General features: G+C 40.3%; 1 protein-coding gene across 5 annotated transcripts in view; it reads left to right on the plus strand.

Moving 5' to 3' along the window:
- Positions 1-13,675, plus strand: part of atoh8 (atonal bHLH transcription factor 8) — a 63,991-nt gene extending 50,316 nt beyond the window's left edge. The window contains exons 4-5 of one of the 5 annotated variants that reach the window (XM_036130102.1): positions 12,039-12,173; positions 13,036-13,675. In XM_036130102.1, the coding sequence (XP_035985995.1) occupies positions 12,039-12,173; positions 13,036-13,041 (141 nt within the window). In that variant the 3' untranslated portion in view covers positions 13,042-13,675. Of the gene's footprint in view, positions 1-12,038 lie in introns of all 5 variants that reach the window. The other 4 variants (XM_036130101.1, XR_004928817.1, XM_036130100.1 and 1 more) reach the window with 4 other exon arrangements.
- The last annotated feature ends 2,617 nt before the right edge of the window (positions 13,676-16,292 follow it).

Below are 16,292 nucleotides of genomic sequence, written 5' to 3' on the forward strand. Positions count from 1 at the left end.
AACTTAGATTTCAGTTTGGTAAAAATCCAGGCAATTTTAACTTATTTAAAGGACATTGAAATTTATATGTGCAAGACTATAAAGTTAAAAAATTTTTTCTCTGAAACACTTTTTTCATTGGGCATCTAAACAAATCACGTAGTTAGATAAAGCACTCTTGGACATCCATGAAGATTTTCAGAATTTATGAGCAAACCGTTGATTTCTAAATCATTTTCTTTCTTTAATTTGACAAAAAACCTTTTGTAGAGATGAATCTTTTCAGAAAATTAGGCGATGGCTCCATCACGTGGCTGTTTTTTGCAACTACAACTCTGACCATTCACTCATTCAGAGGATTTAACTGAAACAAAGAAGCAAAATATGGGATGTTTTGTAGCACAGTAAATATTACTTATTAACAATAAGTATTCTGTGGTTATGTAGGACATTTTTCACACAACATCCATCCATCCATTTTCTGACCCGCTTAATCCCTCATGGGGTTGCTGGTGCCTATCTCCAGCGTTCACTAGGTGAGAGGCGGGGACGCAACATAGATTGTGTTTATATTCTGGAGATTTCAGAGGATTTTCCAATCAAGTAAATTAAAGTGTGGCCCGTACTAAAAGACTTACAACTTAAATATACTTTACAGAAATAGTTTGAAAAAAAAAAATAAATATATATATATATATATATATATATATATATATAATAATATATATATATATATATTATATATATATATATATATATATATATATATATATATATATATATATATATACACACACATATATATATATATATATATATCTATATATATATATATCTCTATCTCTCTATCTGTCTGTCTGTCTCTCTCTCTACTACTCCGTATCTCTACTTCTCTCTCTCTATGTCTCTCTCTCTCTCTATCTCTCTCTCTATATATATTTTTTTTTTCAAATTATTTCTGTAAAGTATATTTAAGTTGTAAGTCTTTTAGTACGGGCCACACTTTAATTTACTTGATTGGAAAATCCTCTGAAATCTCCAGAATATAAACACAATCTATGTTGCGTCCCCGCCTCTCACCTAGTGAACACTGGAGATAGGCCTAACTAATCGTTACGCCATAAGACATGGCAGCAGCCTCGTCCTGAAAGGTCCGCGCTTGCAGTCAGAGCAAAGATGGTAGAGAGGAGGGATACCCACTCTACTCCGTTTTCAATGTATAACGCATGCGCAAAGCTGCCGGTAAAAACAAAGCGGGATATAAATATAATGTAAATACAGTTTTTAATCTACTCTTTTTTTTTCTCTCTGTAAATGTTGCACTAAAATAAGTTCCTTAATTTGATTCCCGCACAGCTTGAATCCCTTATTCACCTCATTCACTGTGTGCCTCTGATAACTGTCTTTTTGGTCAAATTTGTTGTATGTAATGACTGTAGTGTGGATTCAGGCAATGTATAAAAAGTAATTTGTAGTTCCAAACATATTTAGTGTTTTTACTCACATTTTTGTCTTGACAAAAGCTTCTCTTTCCTACAACCTGGATGAAGCTGCAATAGACTAGTGTCATGGTTTACACAGTTCTGGGTTTTTGTATGTGTTTGTTCAGTTACATTCTGACTGCTTTCCTTTGTTGCTCTCTCTCGCCCCCTGTTGCCACTAGCTCTCTCTCTCCTCAGTTTCTCTCCCAGCTCCTTCTCCACACCTGTGCTTAATTTTCCAATTTTCCCCTGCCTTTGTTCCTGTTCCTCTCCTCACAGTATTTAAGCTCCTCTAGTTTCTCTACCAACTGCTGGTTTATCTGTTCTGTTCTGCTCTGCTCTGCTCTCAACTCAACACTGCTTTCACTGGACTACCTTTGCTGCTCATCTTGCTTCGTGTCACCTTGCCTCGTCCCTGCACCCCAGGTCTACGTTATGTTTTTTTGCTCCTGAGTTCTCCAGTGTTTTTTTTTGGATTTTTCTTTGCCTTGGTCTCTCTGCGTTTGGGTCCAACCACCAACCTAACCTCCAAACATGACAAGTAGCTTTCAAAGCCGCATTAATGCTTGTTGGACTTTCAGTGTAACCTTGGACTAAATGTGTGAAAGTGTAAGGTTTTCCTTCAAACTGAAAAAAGAACCAATACTAATACAGTCTTTGTGGAATGGGACACTGAAGAAAGCACCGGATAAGTCGACCACGGAAAAAAATACAACATCTAAAGGAATCTGTGACAGAATTGTGGAAGGAATTGGCAATATGGGTGCCTTGCCAATTACAGTTGAATTGACCCTGTAAATTCAACTGTAATTGGCCCAGAGGGTTCTGGGCAGTTGCTTGGGGGGGGTGCGCTGGCACCAGCTTCTTCCGGGGGGGTGGGGGGCTGTGCTGTGCACCCTCTTCGGCGCTCCCAGTTTTAAACACACTTGAGAACAACATGCAACAACACAACATCTGAGCGGCCGTAGGGAGGATCGGGGTCTTTTGCACACCCCGATCTCCGATGGTGGCAAGGAGTCTGGGGCCTGGAGGAGGTGCGGGGGGCTGCTGTAGGTAGTCAGCGGCTTGCCGGGTCTGGGGCTGACGCCTCTGCTCCCCCCAGGAGGGGTGGGGGGCAGGGGTGGCTAGTAGTGATGGGTCGATGAAGCGTCATGAAGCGTTTCGACACATTGCCAAACTGTATTGATACTGTGCCGATACTGTGTCACTGAATACTGACACCTGCTGGACCTTAAAAATCCCTACAGGCAACCTGGTTGACAGAGTTAATCAGTTGACACTGATTTGATGAGCAAGTATACACAATACAATTTAAATCATTGTATGTTGCATCATATTATTTTATATTTTCATTTGAATTAAACACATATTTGATTTTTTTTAGATACAGTCAATAAATAATGTGAACGAGGATGCTTGTGGACTGGCTTTTTTATAAATTTTTTTTACAAATTTTTTGCTGCCATGTCCTTTCAATGCCCATGTTCATGTTCAATGGTTGATCGGGTGCTGTGTTTAGTTACCTTACTGTTATCATCTGTTCTGAAATCGGAAATGCTGAGTATGACAAAGGGGGGAAGAACTACTCAGAGTAGCAGCTTTCTACTAAGGGTAGATAAGCCGTTTTTTTCTGAAACGACAGTTCGAAACAGTTCCTGTATCGGTCACGTGACTTTCCGTGACCGAAAAAGTCACGTGCTCTATGAGCTCGACACATGCGCCGACGCATCGGTGTTGCCGGACCCATCACTAGTGGCTAGGGTAAGGTGTGGGGTGGGAGGGGGTTTATTAGGTATTTAGGGGGTGAGGGGGGTTCTGGCTGGGTGGCCCGTACGGGTCGTGTTGGCCCCCCTCTTTGGGGGGCCTGGTCCGGGGGTCGGGCACAGGCGGTCGTGCCCACGTCCTGCCCTCCTCCGCTGCGCTGGCAGCTGCCTTGGCCCTCTGGCGCATTGACGGTCCTCGGGTTTGGGGCGGGTTCCCGGGTGGGTGCCGGCCCATTCCCGGTGGCTGCTTCACGGGGCCTTGCCCCCCCGGGGGCGGCCGGGGCCCCTGGCGTGGGGGCGGGGCGCCCCTGGGGCCTCTGGCCCTCAGGGCCCATGGCCGGGACCACTTCAGCGGGGCTGGCTGCCGGCGGAGCCCACGGGCTCGTCCCCACGGCTCTTGGGGGCGTCAGCATTGCGGTGGCTGGGGGATTTCCTCGGGGTCGTCTCACCTCTTTCCTTGGGGGGGGTGCAGATTTCCTGTATCGGCCCCTCCTGGGCGCCCTGCTTTGGGGGCCCCTTTGGGAGTCCAGGGTTATGGGTCCCCTGACCCCTGCCTCTGTGCTCGGGGAAGGCGGGCCTTTGGTTCTCCACAACCACTATCGAGCTATTTCCTATTGGATAATTTTCACCTAAACTAGTGCACTCTCACCTCATAAACTCCCACAGGTGCAGGGTTCCAGGTATTAAGTGTTCACTTATAGACAGAAAGCCTGTAATTTATTTATTTATTTTCCTTCACTTTCTTTTTTCAGGTATCACTTTACACATGTCAGCTTAAATAATAATACATATGATTTAGCAATGGCGAGGTGTTACTCGATTGTATCTGTTGCTTTAGGTCTGTTGGTTGTGCTGATCTTTTTGCATCTCTCTTTCCAGGTGATAGAGCAGACGGAGAACGTTTTATCATTCTCTCCCTTTTATCTCTTCTTTCTTTCACCTCTTCTCTTTCTTTTTTTTCTCTTCTTGTTCTTCCTTTACTCTCCCATTGTAGTGTCCATATAATTTGAAATTCTCCCTGCAGGAATCACAATAAAGCTATTAACATGCATAAATCAAGCGGAGCACTATGGCGAAAGCTGCTCGCTCCACTTGTGAAAGCAAAATCTGTCGAGCTCTATCTGGCATTAAGACATCAATTCCTATTGTAACATTGCTAGACAGGACACTAGGAAAAAAAGAAAAACAAAAAAAGAAACCCTTGACAGAAATGGCGAAAATGTCATGGAACGAGAAGCTGGAGGGAAAAAGTGAAGGACAGCAGCAGATTGAGTGCACTGGTGACAAACTATATTAATTAGATAAGTAACAAACAAGGAGCACAGAAAAAAACAAACGTGCAGGAGCACAGAGAAAAAACAAACTGAGGATACAACGCTGTTAAATCAACAGAAGATGTGAGAGTGATACAAAGAAACCCCATATGGAAAAGATATATAAATCATATAAAGTTTGTATCTATTTTATTTGAAACGTATAAGTAATACATCAGACAGTGAAACCAGATATAATAATCTTAGTAAACTGGTAAAAAATTAAACGTATATGATTTGAGTACTTATCAGTTTCACATATAATATCCTTAGAAGAAAAATGTAATATCTAAATGATATGACTGGCCAATAATCATTGAAACTAAGCTACTGCAAGAAACATAGAAACTGATTCTTGTGTCACAAATGTAATACATACATAAGCTACAACTGAACCTGCGATAACATTACAAGAAAATGCATGAATATTCAAAAAGCAGGTGGCATTTGACTGTTAAATTATTGCCAACTTTAGTATTTCAAGTATTTCATAAAATACTATTCATTATATTCTTGTGAGAGAAATACTTTTAATTTAGCACACAATCAACACATTACATAAAATGCACATTATCTTTTAGACTAAATATAAATACTTGGTTGTCTTTTCACATAACCCGAGTTCAAGATGCTGTTACCACTAAACCACTTTTCTTTTGTAATTTTCACCAAAAAACATAAATGCTGTGGACATGAAATTGTAAATGTTTTTCACTGTGGTGCAATTTAATTTGTTACATTATTAAATCTTTATAAAGTTAGAAACTCAAAATGAGCTTCCTGTTTCGATAATTTACAGAAATGCACGTTCAGTAGCTAACATACAGTCGAGCTGGACGATGGACATTGTATGAACATACCTGGTCTAACTATCTGAGTTGCTTTTATAGGTTTGTGAAAGCCTGAGGGAAAGTGGATGGTTTACACATAGTTCAGTTCACTTCTGACTAAAGAACCTCTGGCCAACGTCTGCACCGTGCTATTAGCATAGTTATTAAAATATGAAAAAAAAAGTACAGAACAGGTATGCAAATCATATGTAACATATAATTTACTTAGGGCTGGGCAACGATTAAAATATTTAATCGCGATTAATCGCCCTGATTAATCGCGATTAATCGCATTGTATTTAAAAACTCCAAGAATGAATTCAAAAGTAGTGTAAAGAGCACTTTTATTTTAATGTTCTGCTGCCATATGAACAAAAGTGTTGTAACATTTGTAGCACTTATTTTATACTGGATATTTTCAACCCATCTATTGAATTTAGTGCACTAGTTGATCTTTTCTTCATAAGAGAACAGCAAGCACTGCAGCCAAAATATGGCCTTTTTTGACCTGCTGTATATTAGCCAGTCCCTAAGCTTGATGTATCATGAAACTGTTGACCTTTTGGGTTTTGTGTTTTTTATTTTATTATTACAATTAAATAATAATAATAATAATAATAATAATAATATTATGTTCAGTGTTTTTTCACTAATCCACCTCTTATATATTTCAATCCTTATGTAATTTTGTCTGTGTTGTGTGCACCTGCCTGTTGCTTTAATCCTATAAATTTCCCCGTCGTGGGATAAAAAAAGGATTAACTAATGTTATCTTATCTTAAATAACACTTTTTAATATATGTACTGGGTTCTTTCAAGGTCTTAATTACATGTTATGTGTGGGCTCCAGTAACATCCATCCATCCACTGATCTACCTGGATGTTCCCTGGAGGACTGAAACGCCTCAGTCAGAGACGTCTGTCGGGGCAATGAGAGAAGTTTCGTCTCCTCTGTCCGTTTCTGGGGCTCGACGTTTTCATGTTTTTTCACGTGCTTAGATAAATTTGTTGTGTTTCCACTAAAATGAACCGGCTTTTTACAAAACATACAGCTTGATTTCATTTACGGTATTAAAATAAAGCCAAACGGTGCTACTTCCCCTGTTCATGTTTTTCCGCTGTTGCGGTCTCTCTCAGCTGTTTGTGTTAAGCTTGTGTGAGAGCTGAGTGGGCGGGCCAGGCTGAGCCTGCGTGCTGATTGGCTGGCGCCGCTGAGCCATGTACGAGAGGGGAGGGGGAGCGGGAGAGTGCTTCCGTGACAGCGCGCTGCAGTCAGCGCGCCTGCTGACTGACACTGACTGAAAGCATGTGAGCAACATGCGTTAATGCGCGATAAAATAAATATCGCCGTTAATAGTCTAATGAATTAACGCGAAATTAACGCGTTAACTTGCCCAGCCCTAAATTTACTTATATACAACATCCATAGTATTCACATGATTCTCGTGAAATTCATTAAATAAATGCTGAAATAAATGGCCACTTTAAAGAGGGAATCATATAGAGCCTTTATATGACATTGTATATGATGTGCAAAAATGAAACATAAACTGAAGATGAATGTTTGCATTGTTTTTTATTTCTTTCCCATATGGGACAGCTTTGAGAAGAAATGACTTCATATAAAAAATGATATCTAAGAAGGTGGATTAACAGAGAATGACAGTAGAAAGCAACGAACAAACAGATGACCTGTTGTCTTTTGTTTAGGGGAATTTTAGTTTCCATCCACTACTCTGCTTATTACAGCCAACTTTAAGGCAACTTTATGACACACGATGATAGCACGAAAAGGTTTGGTTTGGGCAAATTGAAAATAAACCTGCCTAACAAGGGCCAGTAAGACTTTAGGAATATTTGAATCACGACGTCACAACAAGGGTCATTTCCGTCATTATTCACACTATTGTTTCTAATAGACTCAATGGCAGATGGTTTAGATGTCCAACTTTTAAAATGCCCCTATGGCAAAGGAAGATGATTATTATGATCCACAAAGGATTTATTTTACACTTTGAGTTTGATGAAGATGTTTCTCCTACAAGTGCGTTGGAAGTCCTATCTGCAGGGACATAATAGTAATCTGTCCTGGTTCGGTTGTTTTTGTTTTATTACTTTAAAAACAAGGGGGAAAAAAATAATTTACCCTGTATAAATCTAGGATCAATCTCCATTCAGCAGGTTTGCCGTGTTCTCAGCTTTTTCACAGGAAATAAAGGCAATAAATGGGCAACTTTGGACATTCAATGATTACCACTTCTTTTAAAAGGGATTCAAAAAGAGGTTTAATGTCCTAAACTGCGTCCTGTGTTTTTATTATATGAATACACCATCTTCCAACATCCCCAGGGTACCTGGGTGTATCCAGCTGCGCATGGATCTCAGAACAGCTAGGCTCCCCTGCGCCTGGTCTTTTTGTTGAGAAAATTTTATCAATTGCGTTGAGCAACCCGCTGATCAACGCAATCAGCTGAAAAAGGCTCCGAGATGCCCTTTTTTACACAGCATCTTCCTCTGTCATGCCCTTTGGAAATTATATTTGGAAACATGGTTTGCCTGATGCAGTCGTAGCTTGGTCATGAAAAAATAGTTGCGACATTTCGCAGAGGTGCCCGACTGAAAGTAGCTCAAGCATGATCACAGCCTAACGTTCTCTTCGCTGAGACAGCGGGGGAGTTGGCACAAATTCAAACAGATATGAATAATTGCACGGTAATTAAAAATCTTTTAAGCTATTGACATTTTCTCTTCACTCCCATCATGGCTGAAGCAAAAGATCTTATATAAAGCGTTAAATTTTAACTCCATGATTAAAAACCACCATGTGTGGCAGTGGTTTCCTCCTTTGGCACCATTGGCTGCTCTAGGGAAGCTTGAACTGGGCAAGGTCTGAACCTCGCTCCCCTAGGACAGCTGGAGAGTCAGCTCAAAATAAAATCAATAAATATAATTTCACTGCGGTAGATTACTCCCTAACAATTATTCCTCAACTCCAAGAGAATATTGCATATACACTTATAGAAACACTATTAGTATTTTTTTTTCTTTTATTTGTTTTATTTATAATGATGTATTTTTTACTGTTTACCATTTCTCAGATTTTTTTAAAGTGTCAAGCTGCAAACAAAGCGTAGGGTGGAGATGAGGGTGGTATTGCGTCTTATTTCTCAGTCTTGCAATCTATCTCTATCAGAGATAGGGATATATCACACAGGTGCTAAGAAATCACTCAAAGGCCATGCTGGCTGATGCAGCAAGCAGTAAACGGATAAAAAAAAGTCTTTGCAAAATCTCCTCAAGATTATAATGAAAACAGTTTCTTTACTTCAGCTGGGCAGGACCAGTGACGGACTGGACGGTCTGGCATTTGGGCAGATGCCAGAAGGGCCGCGGGCCCTCATGGGCCATTTGGGCCGGCCAATCCCGAGGCGGCTTGATCATCGGGTGTGCGCGGCCCCTTTCACCCTGTTTATTGTAGGCCTACATTATCTCTCGGCCCACTAATAAGCCAAATGCAGGGTTTCCTGCAGCGCAGTCTTGGCGAGGCGGCTGCCTCGCCAAACCCACGCTACCGCCTCGCCAACGTTCCAAAAAAAAAAAAAAAAAACACAAAAGAAAACAAACAAACGAACTCGATATGCTTGCATGTTTATTTGACGTTCACACGCGTTTTTTTGTTGCTGCTTTCGCGCGTGCATATAGACCAGTTCATTGTTATTGTTTTGATCCGGGGTTTTCGCGCATGCGCGCCTGACTGGTTGGCAAAAGACGAACACAATGGCGGACGCAAACAGAGAAACTGACGAGTTCTCCACGTATTCTTCATCTTTAGATAACGTATCACAAGATCGTTTTAAGAGTAAGTTGATGGTTGATGGTATCAGATTGCCAGATCGACACAGCAAAAGCCTGAAGGGACGGAGCGAGTCTGTGAAATGCTGGCCAAGTGTTCCGTACGACGACATATACAGCTGCCTTATAAACACGGCAGGCCAGTACAGATGAGAGAGCATGAAAGCCCCTGAAACCACTGGACGGCTGCAATTATTTTATATCGGGAAAAAGGCTTCAGCAACGCCCGCGACGCCATGAGGGATTAAACGGGTCAGAAAATGGATGGATGTTGTTCACACGTTTGTGCAACAGCACAAAGCGGCGTCGCTTTGTGCTGTTTGTTGTCGTTTTGACACAGACCGCGTCTCAGCAGAGAGGAAGACCCGCCTGGTAGGATAAAAAAAACATTGTTTACTACGGATTATTTTGGTGTTTTTGTCTTGTTAAAATGGGTGGTGGTGTCGGCGACATTGCAGCGTAAACACAGAAGTACTAGCGCCCGTGAACAGGGGCGTAATGGAGTCAGAGGAGCCGGAGGAGCGGCAGCTACAGCAGTAGCAGCCGCTTCTCCTGGTCCCGTGTAGCGATCGCCACCTCCCCTCCGCCGCTATTTAAGTAGAACAATGACTAGAGCAGAATTAAGTTATATTTACCGGAGATGAAGTGTAGACTGCAAATTCTGTCATAGTATGATGGCTCCCCCCAGTCCATTGGGAGTGTCTGCCTGCGCTCTTTTCATTGAAAATATCCATTTCTTTCTTCGTCCTTCCTCCTTTGGTAAACGACAGAAACGTGCATCCAACGATTTGGAATGCCTCAGTGTGCAACCGGGAGCACAACAAGTCGTAGGCATTGTTTAGATTCCAAAAATAAACTAACTAAAAGTATGCTCTAAATCACCCGTTTTGTCATGTAGTAGACGGGAGCAGCTCTGTTTTTTGCCAACCACCGTGCCGGATGTAGCGCTGACGTCAAGCGTGACGTCACGCGTGAACTACCCTATACTGAATGGCAGGGAAAAAACACTTGGATACCCCCCCCCCCCCCCCTCTCGGTCCGCGCAAAACTTGTCATTATCCCCCCCCCCCCCCCACCCCCCCAACTCACCTCCTCGCCTAAGCAAATTCCTGCGGGAAACACTGAAATGCCTCTTGGTTCAGTTTTTCTGCATATTAAAGTTAGAGTTCAACACCAATGGGGCTAGAAACTTGCGTGTTATTTCCGTGCATGTGAAGTTATATCTGTGTGTTGCGGGCACGCTCGTGCGTGCACGTCCCCATGTGGGCCGCTGGTTGGTGAAAATGCCAGGGCCATTTTTTAATCCCAGTCCGTCACTGGGCAGTACTAAAGCATACAGAACTGATGAATGTTGCCGTATGTTTTATTCCTGTTTTATCCTGGTGATCACACTAGGTCCGCAGATGACAGTCTTGTTAAAGTTAGGGATCCAGACCAATGTTCCCCCTAATTTTTCATGTTGAGCATACACGCAAACTCTGAGCATTCACTTGACCTCTTTGAGCAACATTGCACGTGCACACTGAGGCTACAGTACGCCTGTCCAAAACCTAAGATTATAACAAGTTACATAGCTTACTAAAAGAATCGAGTTACAGCAATAATTTATTTTAGATAATTTAGATACGACTAACTTAGCCCACTTACACGAAAAAGACAAAATCCTGGATTTTTCTAAGAGCTAACTTTTATTTCAGAGTAGGGGTCCTGCTAAGGAACAACGGAGAGACATGTACATCTTTCAGAGTTCAAATTTTATTAAGTTATTTACATTTTCTGCAGTGAGATTTAGCACAAGCATGTGGTACTGTGCAGCCTCGCTCCAGGACAGCTGTGGCTACTAACATAGCTCACCACCATTGGGGTGTGAATGTGTGCATGAGTGGGTGAATGACTGACTAGGGTAAAGTGCTTTGGGACAGAAACGTAAAAACAGAGTTGTTTTTCAAAAACAGACGTAGAAAAAGACTAGTCGGAAACCAGCAGAAGCTGTGCACTGCAAAGGACTTCAACTGCAGCTGATAACGGCAGCATGGCAACAGCGCTCCAGAAACAAAGAGCAGGTGAAGGAGGTTTGAAGGATGGGTGAAGCCAAATGCTGGCAGAAAAATGAACGAACATATCAGTTATTTCAATAACTCACACCCTCCCATCATCAATTGCATATGTTGAATAGCCACTTGATGCTTTAGTTGAGCACGGTAAAACATAAGAAAACCGATTAAACTGTATTTTCATACTTCATCACAATTTGCTGCCATGTCCTTTCAATGCCTTTCGTCAGAAATGAGCCCCCTTCCCCCCTACTCTTCCCTTTTGTGTTGAATGAGGGAAGTGTAAGAAAACAACTTTAAATCTCTGTCAAATAATTTTCATATCACACATGCATTGACTTTTTCAACAATTCTCTGCTGCCAACTCGCTTTTTTGCAACAACAGTGTTGTTTCTTATGGTTTAATATTCTCCATATGCGTTCATTAAATATTTCTCGTGGAAAATGCGCACTTCCAGGCTTCTTATTTCCTGCCGTTGCCGTGGTGAATCACGTTATCTGCGTAGTAAGAGTTCAAAATCCACCTACTTGGGTTTACTTGAAAGGTTAGTGTTAGTTAAATGTGTGTTTCCTGTGTACAAGGAAAATGAAAGGGCTCTTTTTGATCATTAGTACTCCATTAAAATATCAGGGACAGAACTATGCATAAGAATTTTAAAATTAACTTAAAATGGCAAAAACATCCAGCAAAGATTTTCATATTTGATACCTGGTACTTGCAGATATTCCCATCAAACTTAGTAAACGCTTTATATTCACTTTTCAGCTGCAACAAACGGATCCAGTCTTCGGGAAATCGCAGAGGGTCTGGTCGACTAAACGCTGCACCAACGGGGTTTCCCACCCACTGCAGCTCCCCGGAGAGAGCAGCCGGTCAGCGGGTCTCTGCCGCTCCCGAAAAGTCAGAATACAGATTCAAAATCGGCTCATAACCTTGATGAACTGACTGCATAGATGTCAGACATTTGGAGGTGTAGTTTGTTGCCTTAAAAATTACTTTTTGTGATAGACCAAATCGATAGATTTGTAAACTCATCTCCCTACTCCAAGCAGCGGACAGTTAAAGCTTGCTGCACACATCCCTGCCAATTATACAAAGCACCAGGGTTGTTTAAAAGTCCTAATCTCAGACCAGGACATTTTCCAGTGAACATAAAGTCTGGGGAAACTGAAATCCCCCATACAGAAACGCACACTGGGCTATTCAGGTGTAATAGAATAGGGCCCATTCTAAATTTGTCAGCTGTAAAGAAGGAGATAATCTCTCACTTCATGGTTTTAGTCTGAGTCTGTGAAGAAATCAAATTTATTGTATGGGGGTGGTGGCCTAGTGATTAGAGCAAACGCACTTGGACTCTGAGAAGGTTGCAAGTACCCAGTTCAATCCCCGCAAGACCCTTAGTCCCAGATTGCTCCCCGGGTGCTGTGATAGCTGCCCTCTGCTCCCTAAGGGATGGTTTAAATGTAGAAGACAATTTTCTTTGGAATGTACAATTGCAATGACAAATAAAGATTTCTTTTCTCCTCCATTTAATTTGGTACAAATCACTTTGGTGACTCTCTACTGGAAATGTCACAGTTAGTAAGGTTTAGAGGTGTACTGCTGTGATAACTCCATCCAGAAGAGAAGTTTATTATAGATTTATTGTCTGATAAATCTTAAAGGTGGTCAAATTATTTAGGATGTCACCTATACACAAATTAATTTACAAGTCTTTCATGTGTGTTATTTTAAATGTAGTCATTGACTTTTTTTGTTTTAGGAGTGATGGAGAAATACTCGGAGGAGTAATGACAAGATGAAGAACAATGAAGAAGTGGATGAATACAAAAAAAGTTTGACTTATGCATTTGATAAATTGTTTTTTTGCACAAAATGTTTTACACAGATTTCATCAGCCTAAGGTTTTTGATTTGATTATGAGTGTATGTTAAGAAAAACAGCATACAATGTTCACAAGGTAAAGTATTAACGGAACCAGCCAGCTACTGTATTGGTCAGGATTATTGCTACACTTGAATTTATAGTACAAATTTTGAATATTGTAAGAAATCAATTTCTACCTTTTTTCAAATAGAAAATTTAAATAAGAACAAAAAATGGTAGAAAAAATTGACCACACAATAACGAACATGAATAAATTGCATACAATACACAAGTGTTTGCATGGGCTGCACAGTGCACAATGGGTAGCGCTGTTGCCTTGCAGCAAGAAGGTCCTGGGTTCGAATCCTACCCTGGGTCTTTCTGCATGGAGTTTGCATGTTCTCCCTGTGCATGCGTGGGTTCTCTCTGGTTACTCCGGCTTACTCCCACCATCCAAAAACATGACTGTTTTGTTAATTGGCCTCTCTAAATTCTCCTTAGGTGTGAGTGTGTGTAAGAATAGTTGTTTGTCCTGTTTTTTTCTGTGTTGCCCATTGACAGCTGGAGATGGGCACCAGCACCCCTCGTGACCCCAATAGGGATAAGCGTGTTAGAAAATGGATGGATGGATGGATAAAGAAGTATTTGCTCACTTGCAGATTACACTGGCCACACCAAAGCCTGACGATTGCAGAATCAATAAATCGGTTAAATAAAACATGCCTGACACATTGTTAGCCATGTGATGTTTTAGTAGGTTAATACCACTCAAATGATAACCAGTAGCGTCTCTGGCATGATAAGTTAAGTGGGGCACAAAAACTCAACACCTATTAGCAGCAACTAATTTTTTTGTGATGCATACAACACGGTTTTGATCAATGTTAGATTAAACACACTAGAAAATCTATTTTATATAAGCTATATACATAAAATCATAAATAAAGGCTCCCTTATATTGTTCATTTATTGAACAAAAAATATTCACATCAATCATTCAATGAGCCAGCAAGGACAACCAACACTAGATTAATTTTTGCTTTTAGTTTACATTTTCCTGTTTTATTTTGTTTAAATGTTCCTACATTTTATTCCAACTGTTTTTTTACTAGCTTTTATTCCTTTTTATTTTCCAATGTTTTAATCATCTAAAGCACGTTGCATTGTCCTTGTACTGAAAGGTGCTTTACAAATAATTTGCCTAGATTGTCACACACATGTGTAAGTCAGGTATTTTGATTGGATGATCCGAGCTTGGGACCAGAGGATTTGTGCCCCATGGCTGTCTACTGAAAGTATGTTTGGCATATGCACTACAATTTCAGATGTCCATTATTTAAACAAACGTTGGTGGGCCGCCCCCAATATCAAGGCGCCTCGAGAGGATTTAATCTAATGAGCTTGTCAGTATTCTGGCAGACTTAGATATATAGACACAAATGCTTATAACATCATTTTATTGGTAAGGGAATTGGTCTTTTTTACAGAATTGCTCTATAAAAAAACGATTATGCCCCACTGATTATTGTTAACATAGCGACATCTGGTTGGGCCTGGCCCCACTGGCCCCAAATGCAGAGACGTCACACATGATGACACAACATACTATGATCCAAAGAAATTAGAGAACAAATTAAACACAAATCTGAAAGGAGTTTCACTGGCATTTTTGAGGCTTTGGAACTCCCAAGTGAGAACTGTTGGTCACAAATAGAGAAAACATGGAACAGTGATGACAAAAGAAAAGTTTCAAATAAAACATGGAACAGTGGTGACAAAGGAAAAGTGAAACTTTTTTAAATTTAATAGCATAGTAGTTCAGAAAACAGCTGTCAGGGCTGGTCATTTCTGCACTATAGAAGAAAATCATGAATTTTCCCAGCATAAATGTCTGAGCTTAAGCTCAAATGCACTTGGGTTATCCAGTGGGAAAATGATCCAAAGCACACTACACCATTTCTAAATGGTTGCAAAAGGTTTTGTGGCAGAGCAGCCAAGTCAATGTCTACACTCTTTCTGTAGCATAAACTTCAACTACTTCATGTTAGAATACTTTTCAAACACTTCAACTAGCTGAATTCAAACATTTCTGAAAAAAAGAGTGGGCAAATATTTCTCTAATGCAATTAAAACGATTCTCTGCCATTTATCATAAAGGCTTTATTTGGAACTGTTGCTACAAAGTGTGGCAACAGTTGTTTTTCCCCCATTGAGCCATGTTGACTTTATAAGCTTTTTTCTCTTAAGAAATTATATACTTATTATAAAACTTAGAAAAACAACCTAAAATGTGACTGATGATCTAAAACATTTGGGTGTGGCGCAAAAGCAAAGAACTCTAATGGAAAAAAAAATTTCATGGGACTGTAATAGCTAAGCTTTTCATTATTTTAGATTTCATTACTCTGTGCTTTACATTTATGTATTGTTGTATATGTACCGTCATAGTTCTTGAAAAGTCATTGTTCTAAGAATGTCTGTGGAAAATCTTCTGAATATATGTTAGTCAGTAGAGAGCTGGTAATGTACTTTTCCAACAGCTCATTCATTTAGCAGTTTTTGATTTTTAAATATTTTCTGAGTAATTAATTTTCTTGCGATTTGTCTTAAATTAAATTGATTTAAAAAAAACGTGTGTCTTTTTCTTAGCAAAATTACAATTTTCCCTTTGGGCTATCACATTTTAAAGCTTCAGTTCTCCACCACAAGCCACCCACTGATTAGTCTGAAAGTTCCACATGATCTAAACATAGTTTTGGGTTTGACTTGCCTACATGAAACTTACATACACAAGTACACAAACAAGACTGCACTTTGGGTCCTATCTAGTGTGGTAGACCGCAACTGTTTTCTTTTTTTTGTATACGCCTGGTACTTGCACAGCCATGACCTGTACTCGCTACTATCCTTCATTCCAGCCTTTCGCAATTAGCTAAAATGCTCTAATGTAATAAAAAAAATGTCTACATTTAAAACTCAAAGGATTTGTGAATTTAAATATGTATTTGAATCATCTTGATACTAAAAAGTGCTATATAAATAAACTTACCTTATCTTTTTTTTACATATTCACCACAATCTGCTTGTTGGAAATTCATTCTGAGTCAGCCCCAAAGTTGTGAAATACTGTTTCGACCAACTATGTTGGATTCT

Source organism: Fundulus heteroclitus, unplaced genomic scaffold (assembly GCF_011125445.2).
Source record: "Fundulus heteroclitus isolate FHET01 unplaced genomic scaffold, MU-UCD_Fhet_4.1 scaffold_28, whole genome shotgun sequence".
In the NCBI taxonomy this organism is placed as follows: domain Eukaryota; kingdom Metazoa; phylum Chordata; class Actinopteri; order Cyprinodontiformes; family Fundulidae; genus Fundulus; species Fundulus heteroclitus.